This window comes from Spea bombifrons, chromosome 1, assembly GCF_027358695.1.
Source record: "Spea bombifrons isolate aSpeBom1 chromosome 1, aSpeBom1.2.pri, whole genome shotgun sequence".
Taxonomy (NCBI): Eukaryota; Metazoa; Chordata; class Amphibia; order Anura; family Pelobatidae; genus Spea; species Spea bombifrons.
The window spans coordinates 107882739-107905823 of NC_071087.1; the positions used below are offsets into that span (position 1 = coordinate 107882739).

Here is a 23085-nt window from a genome sequence, read left to right on the forward strand (position 1 = left end):
GCCTTTTTCATATATGTACTGACAAGTGACGCAATTCTTAACAGCACATTGTAAACACAAAAGATTATATGCAACGTTGCATACCGGTCTCCGGGAAAATGGCCGTCTCCATCAACGTTGGGAGTATTCGCCACACTAGCTACGTCCAGGTTCGGTGTCGCGTGTTTAGAGCTCGTGTAGCCTCACGTCGTCCTTTCGTAAACACGTCACAGCGCGCCAATTCAAGCAGCATAAACTGAGAGGAATGGAAATATTGGAGTGAAGCGCAAGCTGAGGGACCCGTGTGGGAAATATTGTCAGTGACCCTATATTGTCACTGTGTTCGGTAAGAAACAAGAGAAATCTAATCAAATTAAAAACGTAGAGCCTAGTGGAAGAAACCATGCATCTATCAAATGGGTGTTTTATTTTGACAGGGACTCTGAACACATTCATTCTACCACTTACGACTTTAGTTGCAATTATTCATTAATTGTGTTCAACAAAAAACAAGTATATTTTTTATTCCTGTGACAAAACCCACTCAGTATTCTCAGTAAAGATATGAACAGGACCAATTTTGATTGATTTACCCCTTTGTGACAGGGATGATTTTTTTTTTGCTGTAATTTTTTTTTATTAGTAGTTTTACTCACACAAATTTATATAATGTTTTTTTTTTCCTCAGGAAAAAGAGCGGCTTTCTTTAGATACTGTTCATTTTATCATATCTACTGTAATTTAGTATTAAAAACGTTTTTAACGTGGAAAATATTTAATGCATCTACAAACTAATGAAAAAACCTGCTCAATAGATTCCAGCGTTTGTCCTGAGTTTAGAAATACCTGATTTTTTTTTTTTATAGGGCAATACGTTCAAGTATACCTGTGCTGCATCATACTATAAAGTTTCGAGAAAAAGTGGGTGAAAAGAGTGCACTAAGCAGAAAATAGTTATTTGATCCTCTATTATTAATTTGATTTCTTTATATGCGTTTTTTTTTATTTTGTAGGCTCATTGGGGATCGTAGTACTGTGAGCGTAGTACCTGTGATCAACTTGAAGGGAGAGCAGTCTTGGAGCCTTTTCACCTTGTTTGCAGTAAGCAGACGGGTGCTGCCTTTCACTGTGGTGATTGTGCTCACTTCGTAGAGCAATCACACAGAGTCCTTTTTTTATTTTGGTACGTTACCACATTACCTTTACGCTTTATTAAACCATGTAGATAAAAAAGACCATTTTTGTTAAGTACTACCACCACCTACTGGTCGACTGATGCCCATGCCCTGAAAGTAAGAGTTTTGAAACATTCTAGGAGACATGATGGCATTATGCCTGCAATGTATTAAGCTGGAGTGGCAGAAGCTAATTAATGAAAGGTGCACTAAAGCCATCATATCCACTTTAATACAAATTATAGCGGAGTGGTCCTTTTTAAATGTATGTTGAGTACCCCTTAAAATGCACGAGGAGGATTCTGCTCTACGTAAATGCATTTGCCCAACCTCACTTATTTTTATTTTCTGTACAGGAAATGTTTCTGTCCAAACAGATCTCCGTGCACATCAATCACTTACTTACTGCCATGGCAGCTCCAACTTTGGCATGGTGAATGTCATGGGCGGGGGGGGGCAGTCTTCTGAGAGCCCCCTGTGCAAATTTCTCAATTTAGAATGAACAAGTCCAAATAAAGATATATTTTGTTTAATCACTTCAGTTAAAAAAAAAACCCACTGATGTTTAAGCAAATACTAGAATATATGCTATAATGTTATTGTGTGTTAAAACAATTTAAGTAGTTCTCCAAATATCAGTGATTAACCTAGTAAAATAACATTTCTGAGACAGCTGTTTTACGAATCTGACATGTTGTAATTCTAAATATGAAATCTAGGGCTGCAACAACTAATCGATAAAATCGATAATAATCGATAATGAAATTCGTTGCCAACGAATTTCATTATCGATTAGTTGAAGTTGAATCGATTATTATCGATTATAAAATGAGGGTTTTTTCAGAGCAAACGCTCTGAAAATCCCCCTCATTATATAATCCGTTTAGTCTGACTCACCGTCTCACAGCAGCAGCTCCTACTTACTCCCCCTCCCTGTAATCACTGTGACAACTGGCCCCGCCCCCTTCCTTCTCCCAGTAAGTATAACATTAATATTTGGGCTGCTGAAAGTTAGGGGAGGTGGGGGTTAATTTAGGGGCAGTTATGGTTAATGGGGTGTTTAGGGTTAATTTAGGGGCAGTTATGGTTAATGGGGTGTTTAGGGGCAGCTATGGTTAATGGGGTGTTTTGGGGCAGTTATGGTTAATAGGGTGTTTAGGGTTAATTTAGGGGCAGCTATGGTTAATGGGGTGTTTAGGGTTAATTTAGGAGCAGCTGTGGTTAATGGGGTGTTTGAGGTTAATTTGAGGCAGTTGTGGTTAATGGTGTGTTTAGGGTTAATTTAGGGGCTGTTGTAGTTGACAGGGTCTTTAGGGTTAATTTAGGGGATGCTGTGGTTACTGGGGTGTTTAGGGTTAATTTAGGGTAGTTGTTTTGATGGGGTATTTAGAGTTAATTTAGGGGTAGTTATGGTTAATGGGGTGTTTAGGGTTAATTTAATGATGAGGACTGAGGGTTAATTTGATTAATTTAATGAAGTTAACTTAAGGTGCAGTTAGAGGTAAAGGGGGGCAGACTAAGGGGAATCTAAATCCTGGGGGCAGTGAAGATTAACCCAGTACTTATTTATAAAAGTATGGTGTCAGTGTGCTGTGAACGGGTCTGTGACTCTATGAGGGGACTATGAGATATCTGGGGGGTATGAGGCATATCTGGGGAGGACGGAGTGACATATCTGGGGGTATAAGGCATATACGGTATATAAGGCATATGTGGGGAGGGCAGTGTGGCATGTCTGGGGAGGACAGAGTGGTGTATCAGGGTGTATAAGGTATATCTGGGGCCACAGCGGCATATCTGGGGGTAGAGTGGAGTGGCATATGTGGTGAGGGCAGCGTGGCATGTCTGGGAGGCAGTGTGGCATGTCTGGGGAGGATGGAGTGGTGTATCGGGGTATCAGGCACAGTGGCATATGTGGGGGTGGAGTGGCATATGTGGGAGGCAGCGTGGAGTGGCATATGTGGGTGGCATATGTGGGAGGCAGCGTGGAGTGGCATATGTGGGAGGCAGCGTGGAGTGGCATGTCTGGGAGGCAGCGTGGAGTGGCATGTCTGGGAGGCAGCGTGGAGTGGCATGTCTGGGAGGCAGCGTGGAGTGGCATGTCTGGGAGGCAGCGTGGAGTGGCATGTCTGGGAGGCAGCGTGGCATGTCTGGGCTCAAATGTGCATCAATTGGGGGGCTGGTTGGTAAATAAAGACAAGAAATGCATTTTATCAAAGTTTTTTTTTATTCTGCTGTTTGTATTTAACATCATTTGTTTATTAAATTATTTTAAATAAATGAAAAATTTACATTCATTTTTTTTATCCGATTAATCGATTAATCGACAAAATAATCGGCCAACTAATCGATTATGAAAATAATCTTCACCTGGTTGCAAATATTAAAGCTTATTACTGCCAGTAATATTGAGTGTTTACATTTAAAAATCATGCTTTAAATCAAATCCACCCTGAACACATTCAAATAATGGTGCAAACATAAAAAAAAATAATAATTACAATATCTTACATCCCATTGTTGTAGCTCTATATGTATAAAGAACATTAATAAAATGAATGTCTGTAATCCGGGGATGTTGCCGAACATACATTTGGTCATTATTCAACAGTGGCACCTAAAGTGTAGCAGTTTCTAAATTCTTAAAAGGAGAGGGGACTATATATTTTAGGGTTTTTACATACTAGTATTTTTTTTTTTTTTTTTTTTTTTTTTTTGCATGTTTCTGTTTCAAATCGCAACCCACGTTGTGGGTACATCAAACACGGAAAAGGAGACTCTTAATGAAACCCGTGTATGGAAAAAATGGCAAAAAAATGAAGGGGTTAATATATTTTAAAATCACATAAGTATATAATTGCGCACACTCATGTAATACCATTCCAGTTCCATGCAATTTCTACTTTGTTCGCAGAAAAACGGATTGGAAAGGTGACATAAGATTTTTCTTTTTTTCTTCCTTGAATGATAATGTTTAATGGCTTGTTCTGTCCCTTAAATTGTATCTCTTATAAGTGTCTCTTATCTCTTCACTCAGGAAGGTGCATGGAGCCGGCCCTTAACTCGGATGTGGCTATCACAGCTGCAGCATGTTGGCATGTGCTGAGTGCCCGCAAGTTTTCTTACTTCCCTAAAATCCTGGATTTCTTGGAATGTATTTATCGAACAGCACCAGATCTGTTTCATTATCGGCACTATGCGAAACTCAGCCTTGGGCTTCGTGCTAGGGTGTGTAGAGCAATACAAGAGAAAATTAACTGCCTGTATGGTTGACTCTACAAGGAAAGGGAGCAAGGGACTGTCTTAACAAAGGCAATGTGTGTAGATCATTAATACAATTTTATTTTATATAGCGCCATCATACTCCGTAGTGCTGATATATGCATGCATATCTGGTTCAATGACAGAGGACAACTATCCATGTGAATATGTGTAATACAAACATATTTAAATCCAAGAGAAAAAAGTTGTGTGTATGTGCAGTATGTTTCATTATTGTCAACTATATATCATTTGAGTATGCTTGTAGTATGTATGTCCATTACACTTTGTTTTATAGATTCTACTAGATCTCATTGCTCAAAATGGGACCGATGATGAAACCTGGAAAACCTTTCAGAAATTATTTCCTAAGACACCATCAGATGCAGTATCGTACGCAGTAAGTTGAAACTATTAACGACCAATGACATGCCTGGCCCCGTGTGATCGCTTTCGCTTTAGCAGCGGCAGGCTGCTTATAAAGAACTTTGAAAGCCATCAGCAATTACCTCCTAAGCTCAGTCGATGTTGCAGCAAGATTGGCGGTGCCTATCCCGGGGGGAGGGATCTGTGCAGCCATCCATGCAGGTCAATAGAGCCCAGCTTACCAATCACTATGTGATCAGTAAAAATTAGAGCTCACGCTACTCGGGCTGTCTCGACATCTTGTCTAGATGCAGCTGGGGTTTCCATAGACCAAATCCACAGAGGAACAGTTTGGAAGATTCCAAGCTTGGTAGACAGGTTTTGCAAGCTGCAGTTTGTGAGCCCACTCATTTGCTTTGCTGTATCTGCCACTCTATGTCCCACCCTATTTTTTATTTTTATTTTGCTTAATCAGTCTTTTGAATTCACTGAGCACAAAGTTTTGAGGATTTTGTAATTTCCTGCCCTACCTGCATAGGCAGATCCATCTCTTACTATTCTAGAAATTCTCAGGTAACAGAAGAAAAAAAAATATATATATACCGTATTGGCTCGGATATAGGCCGCCCCCGTATATAGGCCGCACCCTAAAAGTTTGGTGCTTTTTTAAAGAAAAAGTTTTTTTTCTTTAAAAAAGCACCAAAAAAAAAACATGCTGCCACTCTGTCCCCCCCCGATATGCTGCCACTGTCCTCCCTCCCCGAGATACGCTGCCGCTGTCCTCCCTCCCCGCGATACGCTGCCGCTGTCCTCCCTCCCCGAGATCCGCTGCCGCTGTCCTCCCTCCCCGAGATCCGCTGCCGCTGTCCTCCCTCCCCGCGATACGCTGCCGCTGTCCTCCCTCCCCGCGATACGCTGCCGCTGTCCTCCCTCCCCGCGATACGCTGCCGCTGTCGCTGTCCTCCTCTGCCCCCCCCTCCTCGACTTACCGGAGCAGACTCCCGGGTGTCTTGCGGGGCCGGCGAGGGACATCTACGCAATACGCGTATGCAACTTCCGGTACCGGAAGTTGCATGCGCGTATTGCGTAAATGTCTCCCGCCGGCCCCGCAAGACACCCGGGAGTCTGCTCCGGTAAGTCGGGGGTGGGCAGAGGTAAAACGCTTAGATAACCTCCCGTGCCGGCACCCCCCCCGTGGGAAGTGCTGGCAGGGGAGGCTGTCTGAGCGTATCGGGGAGTAGGATACAGGTCCCCTGCACCGCTGCGGGGGATCTGTATCTTAACCCCGCTGCCTGCCCGGCGCCCGGGACTGCATGTCCCGGGCGTCGGGCGCTAGAGCCCGAATATAGGCCGCACCCCCACTTTAAAAACTTAAAGTGGGGGAAAAAAGTGCGGCCTATATTCGAGCCAATACGGTATTTAAATGTTAAATTTTTAACCTAATAAAATGCTATATAATCACTTAATGACCTTTTTAGGTTACTGATTAATTGCTCAGTCTTTACCCATCAATAGCCAGTGACCTAATCTGATCATCCCTAATGCACTATATACTAACTGTAACCTAACCCTATTGTCTAACCGCACCTAACACTTGCACAATCAACTAACAGGACCCCAGTGCTACTCATGCTGTCCCCTAACCCTTATAATAATAGCTTGGTATATTCACTAAGCTGTTATGTTAGTTATTTGCGTGCTTGAAAGTTCCAAGACGCTAAAATCACATTTAAGAAGTTAGCCCCAAACACAGGGAGGGAACTACGGCAAACACCATACCATGTGTGGAAGAAGGGAAAAACTGAATCTCCTGTGGTTGTGGCAGTCTACTTAGAGAGGTAAGTAGGGTGTCTTTGAGGTCCACAGGCAATGTGCTTTCAGGGGATATATATATATATATATATATATATATATATATATATATATATATATATATATATATATATATATATATATATATATATATATATATATATATATATATACATACATACATACCGTATTGGCTCGAACATAGGCCGCACCCTAAAAGTTAGGTGCTTTTTTAAAGAAAAAAGTTTCTGCCCCCCCGAGATATGCTGCCACTCTGTCCCGAAGATGTACCCCCCCCGAGATATGCTGCCACTCTGTCCCCAAGATGTCCCCCCCATCAGACTTACTGGTGCAGACTCCACGGGGTCTTGCGGGGCCGGCAGGGGACACCTACACATAACGCGTATTCAACTTCCGGTGCCGGCACTTCCGCCGTGGGAAGCGAGCATAAACAACGTCCGCTGCCGGCACATCGGCGCGATGCGCTTAGACAATCTCCCATGCCGGCACTCCCCCCGTGGGAAGTGCCAGCAGGGGAGGCTGTCAGAGCGTATTAGAGTACGATACCGGTCCCCTGCACCGCTGCGGGGGATCTGTATCCTAACCCCGCTGCCTGCCCGGCGCCCGGGACTGCATGTCCTGGGCATCGGGCGCTAGACCCCGAATATAGGCCGCACTTAGTCTTTAAAGTGGGGGAAAAAAGTGCAGCCTATATTCGGGCCAATACAGTATGTATGTGTTTTGAGGTTACATTGAAATATGGGACCTCTACTGTGCCTCAAACGAAATGTGATCCTAACATGCACGTTTTCCAAATTTGACTTGCATGCATATGTTAACCTCTACTGGGGTCGAAGGACCAAAATATTTCTCATCGTTGTTACCATGTGTTTGTTAAACAATGATTCCCCTTTTCCGTATTTGGTGAACCTGCACAAGTTGTACATGATTTTGTTCACGAGAAGAAGGGCCTTCTTTTAAAATTGTATAAATACAGAAAATAATTTAGTGATATTTCATTTTAAAAAAACCTATAGTAAATTAGAAGTCTTGCTTAAATTTTCTTCTATACTGTAAGCGCTACTGTTGAACATTGACCCAATTTATGTTCAGCGACATCTCCTGTCATACCCCCACATACAAATTGTTTTATGTTCAAGGGGGCCACTGTTAATTTATGGGGCATTTTCCATAATATTTTTTCTTCAATGTTCCCAGTGCAGTATAGATTGTGATCCCTTTGGGAATCTGTCGTACAATTATTATTTTTATTTATTTTTTTGCTAGTGGTGTCATAGTGAAAGTATTTTTCTCCCTCTCCTCTGCTGTACAAGAAGCTGAAGCAAGTCACTTTGCAAAAATTGTGATCTGCCAGCAGGGGGAGCAATAGGGGAGTCCAGCAGCCCTGCTGAGGCTCTAATGTCCTCAAGTGAACTTCTGGTGGCAGTCACTTGGCATTCCTTGAATGACTGTGTACTGGCGCTCGCAGTGAGTGACATTACACACAATCAGCCAGTGCCAACAGGGGAGAATCCAGGCTGTCGATAGAAGTCAGGACGTGCCTATACGTCCTAATGGGCTTCATGCCGCAGGCTTTAAGGATGTACATGTACGTCCTAAGGGCAACGAAGGGCTTAAAATGCCCCTAGTAAAATGTTTTGGGATATCAAAAATATATACTTTTGTTCAGCAGTTTTGCTTTTTATAGCCGCTACTGGGGCCCAACTCCCAGTACTTGTTTTTTTACAAAAATCTGGGAATAGTGTATAGTTATTGTAGTTGGATCTTTCGCTCTTTTTTGTTTTCATGCTAATAATTTATATAAAACAAGTGGGTGTAAAGAAATGAGTTAGTGGGAAATCAGTTGAATAAAGACACGGCAAAAACAAAATGCTTAAGCACATTTAGAAAACCATTAACTAACCCTGGTCCTGAAGGGGTAAATTATATTTAATGTTAGATCACAGTTAATTCTGTGATTTACAAGCTAAGCCATCATACTACGGCATAATATCCCTTCTCCTAACATACATAACCTCTGGCTCCTTTTGCCAAACTTCTGTTCTGTCAGACGCATCGTGATATCCATAAGGTGCAGTCGGCTAATGCTAGCTTTCGAAGCATGGTGAAGCGGCTTTTTGAAGATGATGAGTTCCGCAAAAACTACATGAAGGTGAAATGCCTTTATATAATTCTACAGTTTTGTGATTTATTTGCATTATGACATTTTTCACAATGTTTTTGGTCCGATCATTTTGTTGTAGTAGCAGAAGTATATAGAGCGTCCAAATGATCAATATCTTGAACTTGTTTAATGTGCTGGGTAATCGAACATGCTATCTTAAAATGTTAATGCCTTTCCCCCACCTAATTAAATAAAATGTATTATGTTAACGTTTCTTTGGTTATTGCCTTGGTAATAAATCAGGCCTGGTTTGTACTAGCCCTGACCAAGTAAATTTGGCTCTCACCGGGAGTGCTGTGCCCGACCTGAGAAAATTGCAAAGGACCATTGAATAACATCTATAGTTGAGGTTTTAATATACTTGTGCTAAAAATATACAGCAATACAGAAAATCAAGCCGGGCAACTTGATTCTGCCGTTAGTGATTCATTAGCAGGATTTGCGGCTTGCTGCTGATTGACGTATCATATACCTTGCAGGAGCAAGTTGCCTTGGAATATGGAGAACCGTTTGTCGCTATGCTGGAGAAGCTCCTACGAGAATTGTTGGTCAGACTCAACACTGCATTATCTAAAAACAATAGCAAACAGGTACTTCTACAAAATACACCCATTTTTTTAAAGTCTTGACTACATCTGACTAGACTTTTACATTTTTTTCCAGCTTATGATTGCCTTAGAACGATATTTGCCATGTACCCAAGTGGATGACTCTATAGGTATGCATTAAAAGTTTGAGTAAGATCAGGGTAACTATTAGTAACTTAGTTACTGTGTTGATGCACTTTGCTTCCACATAGCATTCAACTGTGGCCTTCTTTGCAGATATGTCCCTGTAAACCTTTATGGTTGTCAAGCTTCAGTATTTCAAGATCTGAGAACTCTTACTCTGCTGTGTGGCGTCTCAACTGCACAAATATACCTCCTAGGTGCTTTCCTGTATTTCCAATATTGCAGTATTATAATGCAAACTCTGTTTACACAAATTATTTGTTACTGCATGAAGTGGTTGCTATTTCTATAGCAAGGCTATGAAAATTGCATAAACGGGTCATACAAATTAAGGGTTGTTGAAAAATGTATTTAACTTATTATTAAAATACATTATTGTTAAAACGATTTTTTAATAGAGAGCTACTTCTAATATACATAAACAATACCCTCACCCCGCAGTAGATTTTGGTCCTTTTGCTGGAATGCCAGTATAGTAAAGATAACAAGTGAGCTACGCAGTGTTGCCAGATAACATACACCTAAACTAGAGGGTTATTCACAAAAATCAGTTCTGGTATAAAGTGGCCAAAGTGGAGCAATGAACAGGAATATTCCACTGGCTGCTATGGTGACTGTACCACTTTGCACATAAATAGGTAGGTAGGCATTAACTTGGCACCAGTAGAGTTCTTGGCACAGGTCAAATGAACACACCCCTAAATATGGTTTCTTCCATTCTTAATTCATTGTAACTTTAATAATGAGGCAGCTTTTGTGTGGGTTTTTCATATCAAGAACAAGTGGCCCTTGCAGGGGGTGGTTCTGCTAGATCCACTTGTGGCCGCAGAAAAAGAAAGTCAGTAGTATACCAATCTAGAAACAAAATGAGCTTAAGACTCACTATCCTGCCATATAGTCTGCTTTCTGTGAATAAAAGCAGAAACTGTTGATTTTACTACATATACCATAGAGCTACGTGGTTTTTGTAAGCACTACATTCAAAACCTGGAAAGTAACCGCTTCAAAGGGATATGCCTTCAGTGAACAGTGCGGTTAAAGTAACTGAATGCACTTAAAGCGTTTAGCTCTATGGGTTGCTGAACACAGGGTTAAGTTGCTGGGTAACTCTAATGAAGGTGGTTCTACGACTCAGCTCCTTCAACTTGGCAGCACCTACGTAGGTGCAGGTAGAACGGATTCCTCCAAGTATGTCTCTGATGGTTCCTTCCACATCACCTCTGTAAGGAACCTCAACAGTTTTTCCTTCAGAAGCCCTAGAAGTGTAAAAGAGATTTATGCAATAGGTTAACAACTCGATGGTGGAGATTTTTATATAAAACCAGTAATATTCAGTAACTGAAGACTAATAATTTCTCCTTAAATCTGACATGCATAGGAAAGGCAATTGTAAGTGGCTGCCTTCCTCTTGAACCATGTAGTGGGTATTTTAATCTCTGAATTGATACAGAAAGGATTAATTATATGCAACCTTTACATTATCTGTTTAGGGGGAAAAGTCAGAGTATGCCTTTTGTGCAACAACTTGCTACGACTTGAAAAGGATTGGAGGTTGATATGTAACTTAGTTATGTTCTCTGAAACTTGTTCTATTAAGGCGTAAAAGTTTTTCTAAATGTGTATAAAATTATGATCTCTGATGCCATTCCCTAATAATTGTAGCATATGCAGTAAATGCGCTCAAAACTTGATTTTCCTTGAAGGAATAGTCCTGTATTTTTATTTTTTTGTCTAATTTTATAGTAAATATACAAATTCCCCAAGACTCCCAATGTCTGCACAATGTTTCTATTTGCAACACTCTACAGTGCAACTTCGTTTCAGCCTCTTCACGTTGGCAAATTAGCCAATTAGGTAATTGTGTATTGTACCTGCTTGGTGCTGATCAAATGTAATTCTAGTTCTAGCGGTGTCAAGCATACAATAAAGGACAAGACTGAAAACCATTGGTCCAAGGTCCGTGCATCAGTTAGGGCATTTGGAGCACAAACAAAAGAATTGCTCTTCCAAGCTGATTATCCATGCTTCCAAGCATGTTTACCCAAACATCCTCTTATTGTTTGATATATTTGGTAGAGGAAAACTGATTAACCAGATGGACATATCATTTATACGTGTTTTTCCTAAGGTACTTAATGAGGAGAAAGATGTTTCATTAAATGTGCTTTATAGCAAAATATGCCGTTTTGGCTTTTGTTTTGTACATGAATACAATTTATATACATTTATTACAGATGGTATGGTATTGTAGGACTTTGAATACTTATTAAGTTGATGTAGGATTATTATGCATTTCCTCGGTTGTAGGATTTGGGTGTGCGTCCAAATCCAGAGTGTGGGTGTGGGTGCAGGGCAGAGTGGGAGACGGGGTGCGGGGCAGAGTGGGAGATGGGGTGCTGGGGCAGAGTGTGGGTGCCGGGGGCAGGGCAAACTGCTGGGGTAAACTGTAAAGCTTTTTTTGGTATTAAAACTTAGTTTAAGAAATAATGTGTTTATAATTACACTTGTACCTTTTTAAAATTTAGCTTTAATTATGTCAGTAAAATAAGAAGGCGGATAGAGAAATGCCATTGTGATAAAGAGATAAGTGTTAATGACACATCTTAATGTAAATTATACGTCTTTATTTTAAGTAAACGGAAAATTAGCATGTTGATTATTTTTATCTGATTATTCGAAAAATTAATCGGCCAACTAATCGATTATGAAAATAATCGTTAGTTGCAGTCCTACACTTATGTGTCAGGTTATGTATATGTTGGTATGGAGTTTATTTTCTTTAGATTTGTACTTGGATGGAGTATGCTCTTGTTTGTTGGAATTGATTCCTAGCAACTAATGAGATTGTTCTGTACACTTACAGGGTGGAAAATCACCATTTTCTTGGGGTTCAGAGAGAATTAAATCTTTACTTGACACAAGCTTACATGCACTTAGATGTTGGGATGGGACCACAACAAATTTGTGTCAAATGCTATGTCTTTCCATACTTCATGGAGGTGCCCAAGCAAAGTTTCTTGTGAATATCTTGCTACCTTTCTTCAAACATGAGTCTCAACCATATCTTTTAGTCACGATCCAAGTTGTTCAGTGACATTCAAATCTGGTCACTTTTTCCCCACTTTTTTTTTTTTTTTTATACCTTTTCTTGTGGGGTAGGATATGGTCTATATATTTTATTATGTTGAATGGTAGTTTCTTTTTTTGAAAGGTTCAGCTACTTGTTTACATTGATTGCACCAGTCTCTGGCTTCTTTTTATAGCATTTACATGTTATGCATTTGTGATCACACATCCTGGATGTTTTGTTACTTTTGTGAGTTGAGAAACCGTTCCAGTATAATTACCTGTATTCAGCCACTCCTCCTGCATGTTTCTTCATTGCTGTCTCTGAACTCATCCCATAGAAGATTTTATATTTTTGTCCGTTCTTCTCGATTATTTCCCCTCCAGATTCTGTGTGTCCAGACAACATTCCTCCTAGCATTACAAAGTCCGCACCAGCTCCTAAAATGAAACACCCGCTGTAAGGCTCTTGGAAAACCAAAAAAAAAAAGCCTCTTGCCACAAAAGTAATACATTTGGTCCAACTGAGTACAATTTGGTGTATTACCTCATGGGGAGGGTTTGTGAGAGAGTTTAACATTTATTTTTTTTAGTGCTGATGACTTTGACCGAGCTGCATCATAGGTTGCTAAATCAGAGAGGAAAGTACTATGTTATCCAGGAATAACTTGGTCCCTCATGCTGCTGAAATATTTTGTTATTTTACAACCTCCCGGACTATTGAGTTCTCTTATTTGAAGTACAGGTTTAGCAGAATGTAAATATATTGCTTGCACGCTAGCGCTCCCTGCTCTGAAATCTCATGCGCTCAAAAGGACATTGCCAAAGAAAATAGTTTTAGTTTACGAAGGCAGAACTTGACCTCTACACTGAGCTCATGTGAACAGCTTGCGATAGATGACAAGAGAATTAAAATGTTTTAAGCTTTTCGGCACCCCTTCTGTAAAACGTCTTGCAGTTATAGGTGTGCAATACTTAAGTCCTGAGGGTGGGGCTGGAAATTAGTTCCAAATCCTCAAATTGACACAGATAAAGCCACCTCATGGATGTGGAGTTCCTTAACATGAGTTCATGTAGGACACCTTTATAAAAGATGTTAAAATCTGTTAATACTGTATACCAGGGTGTAATAAAGTGGGGGGCTTCTAGGTGTTTGCAGTTAACTTTCTGTTATGGTTTCTTTATCCCCTCTGCAAGGGCTGCTTGAAACCACCATATGGCAACCTAATTTCTAGTTATTTTTGAAAAGTCAAAGCTTACCAAATGCTTTGGCTACATCTCCTGGGCAACAGCAGCCCCCATCCTGTGAAGATAACATAAATACAATGATGTGTATAGGCAAACACACAGTGATGAATAAGAAGCACATAAAGTGTTAATATAAATGTAGTACTTCATGGTGCTTACTGAGATAATATGTCCATTCAGTCCATGAGCTGCATCTGCACACTCAATGACGGCGCTCAGCTGTGGGTAGCCGACCCCAGTCTTTTTGCGGGTGGTGCAGACGGACCCTGGGGCGACAAAAGGAAAATGACCATGACAGAGTGAAAAGAGGGCATTCATAACACCCGCTGGTAGAAGTGTGTGATCTCCACGGACATGTAATACTATGGAGCACGTTGAGTGCAGATGTAAGTGAATTTACTACCGTTAAGAAGCTTTATAAGGAATACCAGTACCTGGCCCAATTCCAACCTTGATGATATCTGCCCCTGATAAGATCAATTCCTCCACCATTTCCCCAGTGACAACATTTCCAGCCTAGGGACACAAAGGGATTGGGTAATTTTTTTGTGTAAAGTTTTATTGTAGAAAGGAGAGATTAAGCCAAATTGATATATTATAATAGAATAAGCAACAGAAGGAGACCTGTTTCTCTCCATCTCACCATGATTGTGTGTTCTGGAAATCTGGCTCTGACATCTTTCACGTGTTGAACAAACTGCTCTGAGTATCCATTAGCAACATCCAAACAGATGTAACGAACTTTAGGAACAGCAGACAGTACTGCCTCCAAATGCTGGAAATCAGACTGTCCTGTACCTGAGCTCACGGCCACGTGCTGCAAAACACAAGCTAAATGTGTAAGTTTTAACATGACACAAGCAAGCTGAAAATGTCTTAACAAAAAGCAATGGATTTCATATTTAGCAGGGTTAGAGCAAGCAAAATGAATCGCTCACCTCCAGACAATCAGGGGAACTAGTGGCAAACTCTTTCCATTCGTCAACTGAGTAGTGTTTATGGATCGCTGTGAACAGAGAAAACTGAAAAAAGACAGAAAAGAAACAATGGGAGGATTGGCAAGTGAAATATTTGATTGTTAAATGTAAGACACATAAAAATTTAAAATAAATAAAAATTTAGCCAGATCACAGGATATAGCAATATATGTCAATGCTCCTTCTATAAACAAGCCAAGTGATGATTCCAGGTAGACTTACACACTCTAGTTGCATTACAAGCAATTCATTCTCCAGTTGAATTTACATTAAATAGCACCATGTCTTAAAATATTGGCAACACTCACTGCCTTCTTTCAAACTACCACTTAAACAGTCACTGTGTGCTTATTTTTCTCCACAATAGTTGTCGTTATTTGACATACATTTCCAAAGGCTTATAGGAATTTGGCTGACCTTGCAGATAGCTCGAGCCATATCAAAGGTCCCCACTGTGTCCATGTTGGCTGCAATAATAGGGATACCTCTGTAAGTCTGACCAGAGTTTCGGAATGTAAAGGAACGAAATAGGTCCACCTGAGAAAAAGAATCCGAGACTGTGAAACCTGTCTAAATGCAAAACATTCATAGATGTTAACAAATATTAAAACACCTTGCCATTCGAGTCACTTTGATCTAGTCTCCTTGATGTGCAACAGAACCTGAGGTTCTCCTATCCGTGACTGAGGTCTGAGATTAAAACTGTGACCTATAAGTTAACATAATAGCTCAGCTGCAATGTAAATAATTATGTAAGATGTTGCTATATAGCTGCTGGCAATACTATGGTTTCTACTTTATTTTTACATATATTCCTAATTTCTTTTCTGGGTTCTTTCCTCCTATGCCTTATCTAACTGTCCTTCCTCCATGACATTCCACACAACCCTTGTTATATCTCATTAACTATTTCATTACGGTGGCTTCCTCCTTTCATTATAATGGTAAATGACCTGGCTCTCCAAAGTGATGACGTTAGCGAGAACATTAAACCGCTGCAGAAAAGGATAAGCCCCACTAGGCAACCTTTGGTGTTCTGTTGGGTGAGAGATACTGTATATAAGCTATATGAATAGGAAACTAAACTGACTGCTGTCCAACAGAAGATAAGCTGAAAATACAATAAAGAAAGCAACAGCAATGTGTTATGCTATAATGTTTTAAATCAAAAATACAGAAAAACTACTTAGTACCATTTCAAAATGCCCTTAATTAATGATCATTTTCAGTGCCGATATTAATAAATATTTGTTACTTGAATAATACCAGAGAATGACTATTTTTCTGCTGCTGACAGCCAGTTAAAGTTGCTGTTTCACCTTCTGTTTTTTAGACATTATTAAAAAAGACAAAACTTTGACACACTTTATGATGGAAATGAGTATGGATTGGGACATTTGCAGAACCTTGTGATCTGAAATAATGTTGAGATCACACATAATAGGGAGGAAAAAAAATCTAAGAAGCAGCAATCATAGCATGAATTCATTTGAAAATCCATTCCTAAGCCTCTTAGAAAACCAAAATGACAATTTCAGTTAAAAAATTGTGTGTGTGTGTATATATATATGTATACACACACACACACACACACACACACACACACACACACACACACACACACACACACACACACACACACACCCCCCCCCCCCTTTTTATATGTATATATACACATCGCTCAGATCCTGGCAGTTAAAGTCAATGGGCATATACGCAGGATCTTTTGTTTAGGTTTATAGGTATACTAGCTATGTAAACAAGTAACATCAGAGTGTGTGCGTGGGTTTGTTCTATTGGGTTACAGCCTTTGCAGTACCTGATAGTCTTGTTTTCAACCCCAATTGTGACTACTTTTAATAATGCACAAAATGCAGAAAGGGGAGCCCACCCTAACAAGCGTACACAATCAGATTCCAGGGTGCTGCTGAAATAACCAACACGTGCCCATAACAAAGCAAGCAATCAGTGTACACCCAGCAAATACTTTTTAAAAGCACCTATGTGATGCATAAATATTGGGTCAAAGGGCATTGTAGTCCCACTGGTTCAGCTCCTTGGTCAGCAATATAGCCATGTAAACATGAGATAAGATTCACCTAACTTGGGGTACTTTGACGCAGTGGCAGGCTAAGCAATATATGTCCTTATAGTGTGACGAAATCCCCTTTAATAATGTCTACTGTTTCCTAGCAACCAGGCTTTTCCAAGCAAACATAATACATGCTTTTGTACATAAACATGAGACGGTGAGAATTGCACACCCTACACCCTAAATAGTGTATTGAAGGTCACCTCCAAAATAAAAAAATCTATACTGCAAATAAAATAAAAAATACTTCATTTCATACTAAATACTGGGAAACAAATGTACTATCTTTTCAAGGTTAGAAAATCGCATTCAACTGAGTTATGCCATTGCATGCTCCGCTGTAGGTGGCCACGAGAAAGATATCTTCTGCCTTGAAATTTGCATTATGATTTTTGGTTGGCTTAGCGCAGGCAGTATATCATATCTATATATCTATATATTCTCAAGTTAGCCTCCTAGAAAGTAATCCACTTACAAAAGCATTAGAATTATTATTATTTATATATATATAGCGCTATCGTAATCCAAAGCACCATGTAATGGGCAAACAATCTAAATTCACAAGAGCATATTTAAGTGACTATTATAAATGGCATGATATTCTGAAGCAAGTGCCTGTGGCAAGGCGACTTAAAATGATTATTCTAATAAATGTGCTCACCTCACTGCGAGACTTTAAGGTACTTCTCTTCGGTCTCAGCAAAACATCCTTAAAGTCCAGCTTGATGTCGTTGTCTATGCGTGGCATCTTGGCACCTGGATGAATGGAGAGCGCTGAAGGGGAACTACAGCAAAAAAAGAGACAGAAAAGGCGGTTTGACAAGAGGGAAAGCAATAGGCGGGGGGTATGTGTACTATGCTGATTTTACTATACCCCACTGCACAATAGTGTAGTTCCAAGCCAACTCAACTCAAACCACCGTTACCCGGCTCAAAGTAAGGGCCCAGAATCATAATCGGGCGCTTGTATAATACGGTGCCCGCGTTTTACTGAACGCAGAAAATCGAGTGAATGGAAAAATACAGAGTGATCGGCGGTATATGAGAGAAATTGGCGTGGGAGCATAAAGGGTTAAAGAATAGGAAGAAGCTTAGAAGCGCGTACATTTATTGACAGGCGCCTGAATATATAGATATATATTACATACAACACACTTGCAATAGTATGTCGGCTATACAATGTGTCACGCAGTCCTTGGTCCCAAAGGAATCCTTGGCGGACCAACGTCACATCAGCTGTCACAAGCGACTTCCGGTTCCATGTAGCCCGGCACCGGAAGCTTTTTGAGTGCTCAGGGAGGCGGTGAGGAAAAAAAGAGCACTAGCGGTAGAGATTCAGGCCGGCATCATGCTCATTAAAGTAAAGGTACATAATGATGTCGAAGGAATTTGTGAATATGTCGCGTTAGCCGTAAGGATACGACAGGACGGATAAAAGGATCCGTGCCACGGCAGAGTGAATGTGGCGTGTTAATGACACCGTGTATTTATTATTTCAGACGCTGACCGGCAAGGAGATAGAAATCGATATTGAGCCGACAGACAAGGTAATAGGCCCTGGGTGAAGGCGTGCGGATAATGGCTTCTGTATAGGGCTTCACACGAAGGGATGGGCGCACATTTGCATCTTGGTGCTTTGTGATAGACTGGGGTACGTGCATTAGTACCTGGGCGGGTTGTACGCTACTGTGTAACTAAGCGAAAATAGGCCTTCCTGTCCCCAAAACCGGGGTGTACACGCACACGCTATGATAAAGTATGTGCTTACTGATGGCATACGGAACGCCATAGGAATATATCTGTTAAGCACTTATACTAGCACAAAGTATTTTGATGATAAAAGTGCAAAGGGTATTTTGACCAAAGTGATCTCAGAGCTGCACCTTAAACAATGGCTTTTTTGTTAAAATGTTTTATCAATGTACGTATGTTAAGTTTATTGGCTTTATTTAAGGTGGAGAGGATAAAGGAGCGAGTGGAGGAAAAGGAGGGGATCCCACCACAGCAGCAAAGACTGATCTACAGTGGAAAACAAATGTAAGTGGGAGAACGTATCACACCACTATGTCCAGAATGTTTTTTTGAAGGCATCATTAATAAGTGGTGTTTCACTGCGAGATACCCTTTGTTTACTTGGACTTTGTGTACACACAATACTATCGTGCCTGCTTACATGTTTCAGTACGACATCCTTCCAACTTGATGATGCGGTTGCCTACTAGACCCCCCCCCCCCCAGAATCAATGAATCTGGCTTTGTTTACCTACAAAAAGTGTTTCTGGTGCCATGTTTTAAAAGTGGTTAGGGATTTTCCTTCTGTTGGATGCTGTGTTGAGAACCCTTTTTTTCCCCCCCTAAACTTTGATGATTTGAAGATTAATGTCTGCCAATACTAACAATGCTGGTCAGCACATGAGCCCTCATCGAATCATTATTGATCCAAAATAGTGCAAAATAAAAAAAATAATGCTAAATTAAAAAAAAACACACAATATAACGTTTAATGTGTTCATCATCGATGGAGCTTGGTCGTAGCTGTAACCTAAAGCGGATCAGTGCCACAAATACAACCCTGCAAACTCTATTTCTTTACAGAGGAGGCCCTCATACAAAGGATAAGTGGTCATTTTTGGTATAAATGACATTGCAAAGTCAGTCACTAATACAACTTAAGTGGGAAGGATCAGTTACATCAAAATTAAATTAATTTTTATGTGTTTAATCGTCATTAACAATAGCTATAAATCAATTTCAATGCTTATTCTGAAGAATCCAACAATTGAAATATTTTATCTCCATAAAAATCTCAATAGATAAAATGTAATCATGAAGCCAAAATGTCCTTTAGTCACCATGAATTGTCAAGTACAAGTAGGAGAGAATTCATGGGCATCAGCAGAATGTATACCATTAAGGGACCTTTTTAATGTCCTCTTGTTTCCTATTAAAGAAATTAAGCTCTCCCAATAGGTAATGCCCATGAATAAGTGTCATTGTTGTAAATAATGTTAGGCTTTTTATATGTATTTTTTTTTTACATCTTCCCATATATTTTGTTGTTGAATGCTTTTGGATAAAGAATAGTGGTTTGAAGATTGAGTAAAGCCTGCTGATGCCTGCCAGAGTTACTCGATATTTGGAAGGCGGGGAGTATTGGCATCAAAATCGGGTTGTCCTTTTGCTCGTTTCCGGATTATGTGAAATCATCCTACAGAGTTCTTGAGTATCCCTTCTCTCAAAAGATACACCTCACACTTTCCTTCTCATTTTGTTACATATAGCCCTATTTATTTATACTTTATCTTATTCCTTTAACCACCTTCTCTAGTCCATTTACATTTTTGTATTCTCTTATTCTTCTAGGAATGACGAGAAGACAGCAGCTGACTACAAGATACAAGGTGGTTCAGTGCTACATTTGGTCCTTGCGTTGAGAGGGGGCTGCTGAAGTCGACTAATGCTGCAAGCCCAAGCCATTGGTATAACTTGGATGAGGAGCTGCATGATATGAGGGGTTTGCAGCACCGGGTGTCGAGCCCCCTCATAATTTGCTTGTAAGATATTATTATGCTGTTATGTTCATTAAAATGTTCCCTTCCCTAAATAAATGTTTACCTCACTTCTATACCTTTTTTGTTCCATGATTTATTGCATTGAGTAAATTGATGGCTTAGACCGGGTAAGTGTCTGGAGTTTAAGCATACCAACATGATGGAGAGGTTTCATCATATAAGTCTACCAGAGAGTTTGTTTCAAATGATTGATTTATCTATGCGTTTCAAAGGGCCTGTCCAATTGAGCTTCTCCTGCGAACAGGGCTGAGCTGCTCTATAATGCATGGTTAATTCAGTGACTTCACTTTGGAAAACATGACATATTCAGTGCATTATAAAGGACCTGCTTAGGACCTTTTTGAAGAATTTCACCAGGCTAAAGTGTGGAAGTTGAGAGAGCAACTCTTGCGAAATTTGAATATGGCTGGCGGAAAATCAAGGCCTGAAGATGTGTGAGATGAAGTATGTACTATAGGTAGACATTGAAAAGAACAATAAGGATAGTATCTGATAAAGAGTGAAAAGTTCAGAAGCTCCATTAATGCAATATTTCATGGGGTTCTCCTCTAAGCCTTGTATATGTGGGCCATGCTGCCACCTGCATTCAGTAAATGGACAGCACCACCCTGGGCATTGGATGTTGACGGTAGGTTGGGAGGCAATAAGTAAGAGGCAAAGGACTGTGTTGGGAGAGAATTTTAAAAGTAATACAATGGGTCGTTTACTTATGGGACTGAATATTATTTGAAATCATCAAATCAAATATAAAATGAGTATATGTGACACGGGTTTTGTATATAGAAGTAACCACTTTACACCATAACATAGGATTTTTGTGCTAGTTTGTATGGTGATTATCATACCTGGGATCATCCAGGCTCCAGCTTCCCTTTTGGGGATGCAGGTTGGCGGTCCTGCTGAAGTTGCATGCGGAGCTAGCCCCAGATGCAGGAAACTGCAGTGGTTTTAGGAGATGCGGGTAGGGAGTGGTTCGTGCGACTTTGTGGTGACCCAAAGAACACAGAGCGCTCCCAGGTATGGTGATGATCCCTTGAAACACTGAAAGTGTCACCTTCTCCATGCTGCATCTTACACTTACATTGAAATTTAAAATATTTTTTCCACTACTAATGTGATTTAAAAGTGATTTTTATTAATATGTATTAATGACACCTTGATGTATTTCCCTTTTCATATAGAATTTGATGGAATGATAAGAGCCATTTGGCCCATCCAGTATGCCCATCTTATCTTAGGCTCAGGATAGCTTTTCCATTAATCTGCCACCCTTCTCTGTAAAATAAAAACACGCTTACTTTTTTTACATGTGTGCTGGAGGTCTCATTAGACCACCTGGAACTCTTGTGCGAGAGAGCGCTGGAGCCAACGTACGAGTATAATACACATGAGACATGGCCAAACACCTCTTCCATAGACTGGGGGGGACAGAGAAAGAAGAAAACGCATACCTCCAAGAATTGTATAATCATCCACATTACATTGTTACACTTAAAAGCTGTCCTACAGATCACTGGCTGCTACTTACCCAAAAAGGAAAATATAAAATGATCAAATAGTTGCAGCAATTTAAGAGTACTAAAAAGATATAAAGCATCTTGGCTTCAGTTGAGACTTTGTAATGTTATGGTCACCCTGAGGAGGCACTGTTGCTTTGTGTTTCAAATAAATTCTGTTTTATTACACCAAGGGTGATAGTGATGACTGTCTCTGAACAGCAGATGGCGGTAGAGACTGTTTTCTTTGGTCGTAGTTATAAAACAACTTGTGCGAAAGGTGCTGCTAGATTACTTCCTTGAGGTTACTTGGAACAGTAAGATGGTGTGGGGCGGGCAACAAAAAATGTTATTGATATTTTTATCATAAAAATAAAAAAGGAAACATTAAGCATGAAAACAAATTAATGAAGGTAGAGAAAAAATACTCTGCCACATGAACAGTGTTTCAACACAGGTATCGGTGAGTAGTGGTCCACCAGTCATGCCAGGATTGGAACCATAGTCAATCCCCTCCATCATTTTACTTCTGTTTGATATAGATTGTATGTACCAAGTAATTGTAATAATGTAATATTTTTTAAGCCCCAAGGTTCAATGGCTCCACCGTGAAAAAAAAGACACAAAAAAAATGCCCAGTGCCAGTCGTGTCCTAAGGTTACGGTGAAGACCAGGTCCCTTCTTTGTTTCTTCATCAAGTGCCACTTCTCTGGGTAACGGCAGGGAAACTCGAGCGGTGTTGAGGCATGCACTCCTTCTCCAAAGGTGGCATGTGTCCTGCATCATTAATGGAACCACCTGCCCGCATCCTGCAAGGAGGGGCTCCAGGTAGCCAGAGAGTTCCCAGGTATGTCTAGCCATTCTTCAGTGATATTTGTTAGGGCTCATCATACCGACTAGATACTGACAATCATTTGTAGCTTAATTAGGGTTTTTTTTTTTTTGGCTTAATTAGGGTTTTTTTGCCTTCTTTTGGCTCAAGAATAGGAAGGTTAGGTAGAAGGGTTGAACTTAGTGGACTTAGGTTTTTCAACCTTATGAACTATGTTTGCTGGCTTTCTCTCCAATACATTCCCTTGTATTAGGCTGTATATAGGCTGTATTAGGAGATTGAGGTTATGTATA

The 23085-nt window shown here is 40.2% G+C and overlaps 3 protein-coding genes across 5 annotated transcripts; 2 read left to right on the forward strand and 1 right to left on the reverse strand.

Annotated features, from left to right (window-relative positions):
- Positions 1–1022: 1022 nt before the first annotated feature.
- On the forward strand, positions 1023–9886 carry TINF2 (TERF1 interacting nuclear factor 2). The gene is made up of 7 exons (XM_053467908.1): positions 1023–1080; positions 4192–4382; positions 4714–4815; positions 8665–8766; positions 9258–9368; positions 9442–9496; positions 9603–9886. The coding sequence occupies exons 2-7, from the start codon at positions 4200–4202 to the stop codon at positions 9614–9616; spliced, it is 567 nt and encodes a 188-aa protein (XP_053323883.1). The 5' UTR covers positions 1023–1080; positions 4192–4199; the 3' UTR covers positions 9617–9886.
- Positions 9838–18148, reverse strand: GMPR2 (guanosine monophosphate reductase 2). Of its 3 annotated transcripts, none has more exons than XM_053467889.1 (10): positions 18048–18148; positions 17554–17677; positions 15218–15337; positions 14762–14845; positions 14467–14640; positions 14258–14339; positions 13983–14089; positions 13836–13878; positions 12857–13016; positions 9838–10765 (listed from the first exon to the last, which is right to left on the reverse strand). In XM_053467889.1, exons 2-10 carry the CDS (start codon positions 17638–17640, stop codon positions 10579–10581), a joined length of 1044 nt encoding a protein of 347 aa, XP_053323864.1. In that variant the 5' UTR covers positions 17641–17677; positions 18048–18148; the 3' UTR covers positions 9838–10578. The 3 variants fall into 3 exon arrangements, with proteins under 3 accessions (XP_053323864.1, XP_053323869.1, XP_053323876.1); XM_053467894.1 differs by having other exon boundaries at positions 18052–18138; XM_053467901.1 differs by having other exon boundaries at positions 17998–18099.
- NEDD8 (NEDD8 ubiquitin like modifier) lies at positions 18138–20517 on the forward strand. Its single transcript, XM_053467916.1, has 4 exons — positions 18138–18258; positions 18392–18439; positions 18847–18929; positions 20256–20517. The coding sequence occupies exons 1-4, from the start codon at positions 18241–18243 to the stop codon at positions 20338–20340; spliced, it is 234 nt and encodes a 77-aa protein (XP_053323891.1). The 5' UTR covers positions 18138–18240; the 3' UTR covers positions 20341–20517.
- The last annotated feature ends 2568 nt before the right edge of the window (positions 20518–23085 follow it).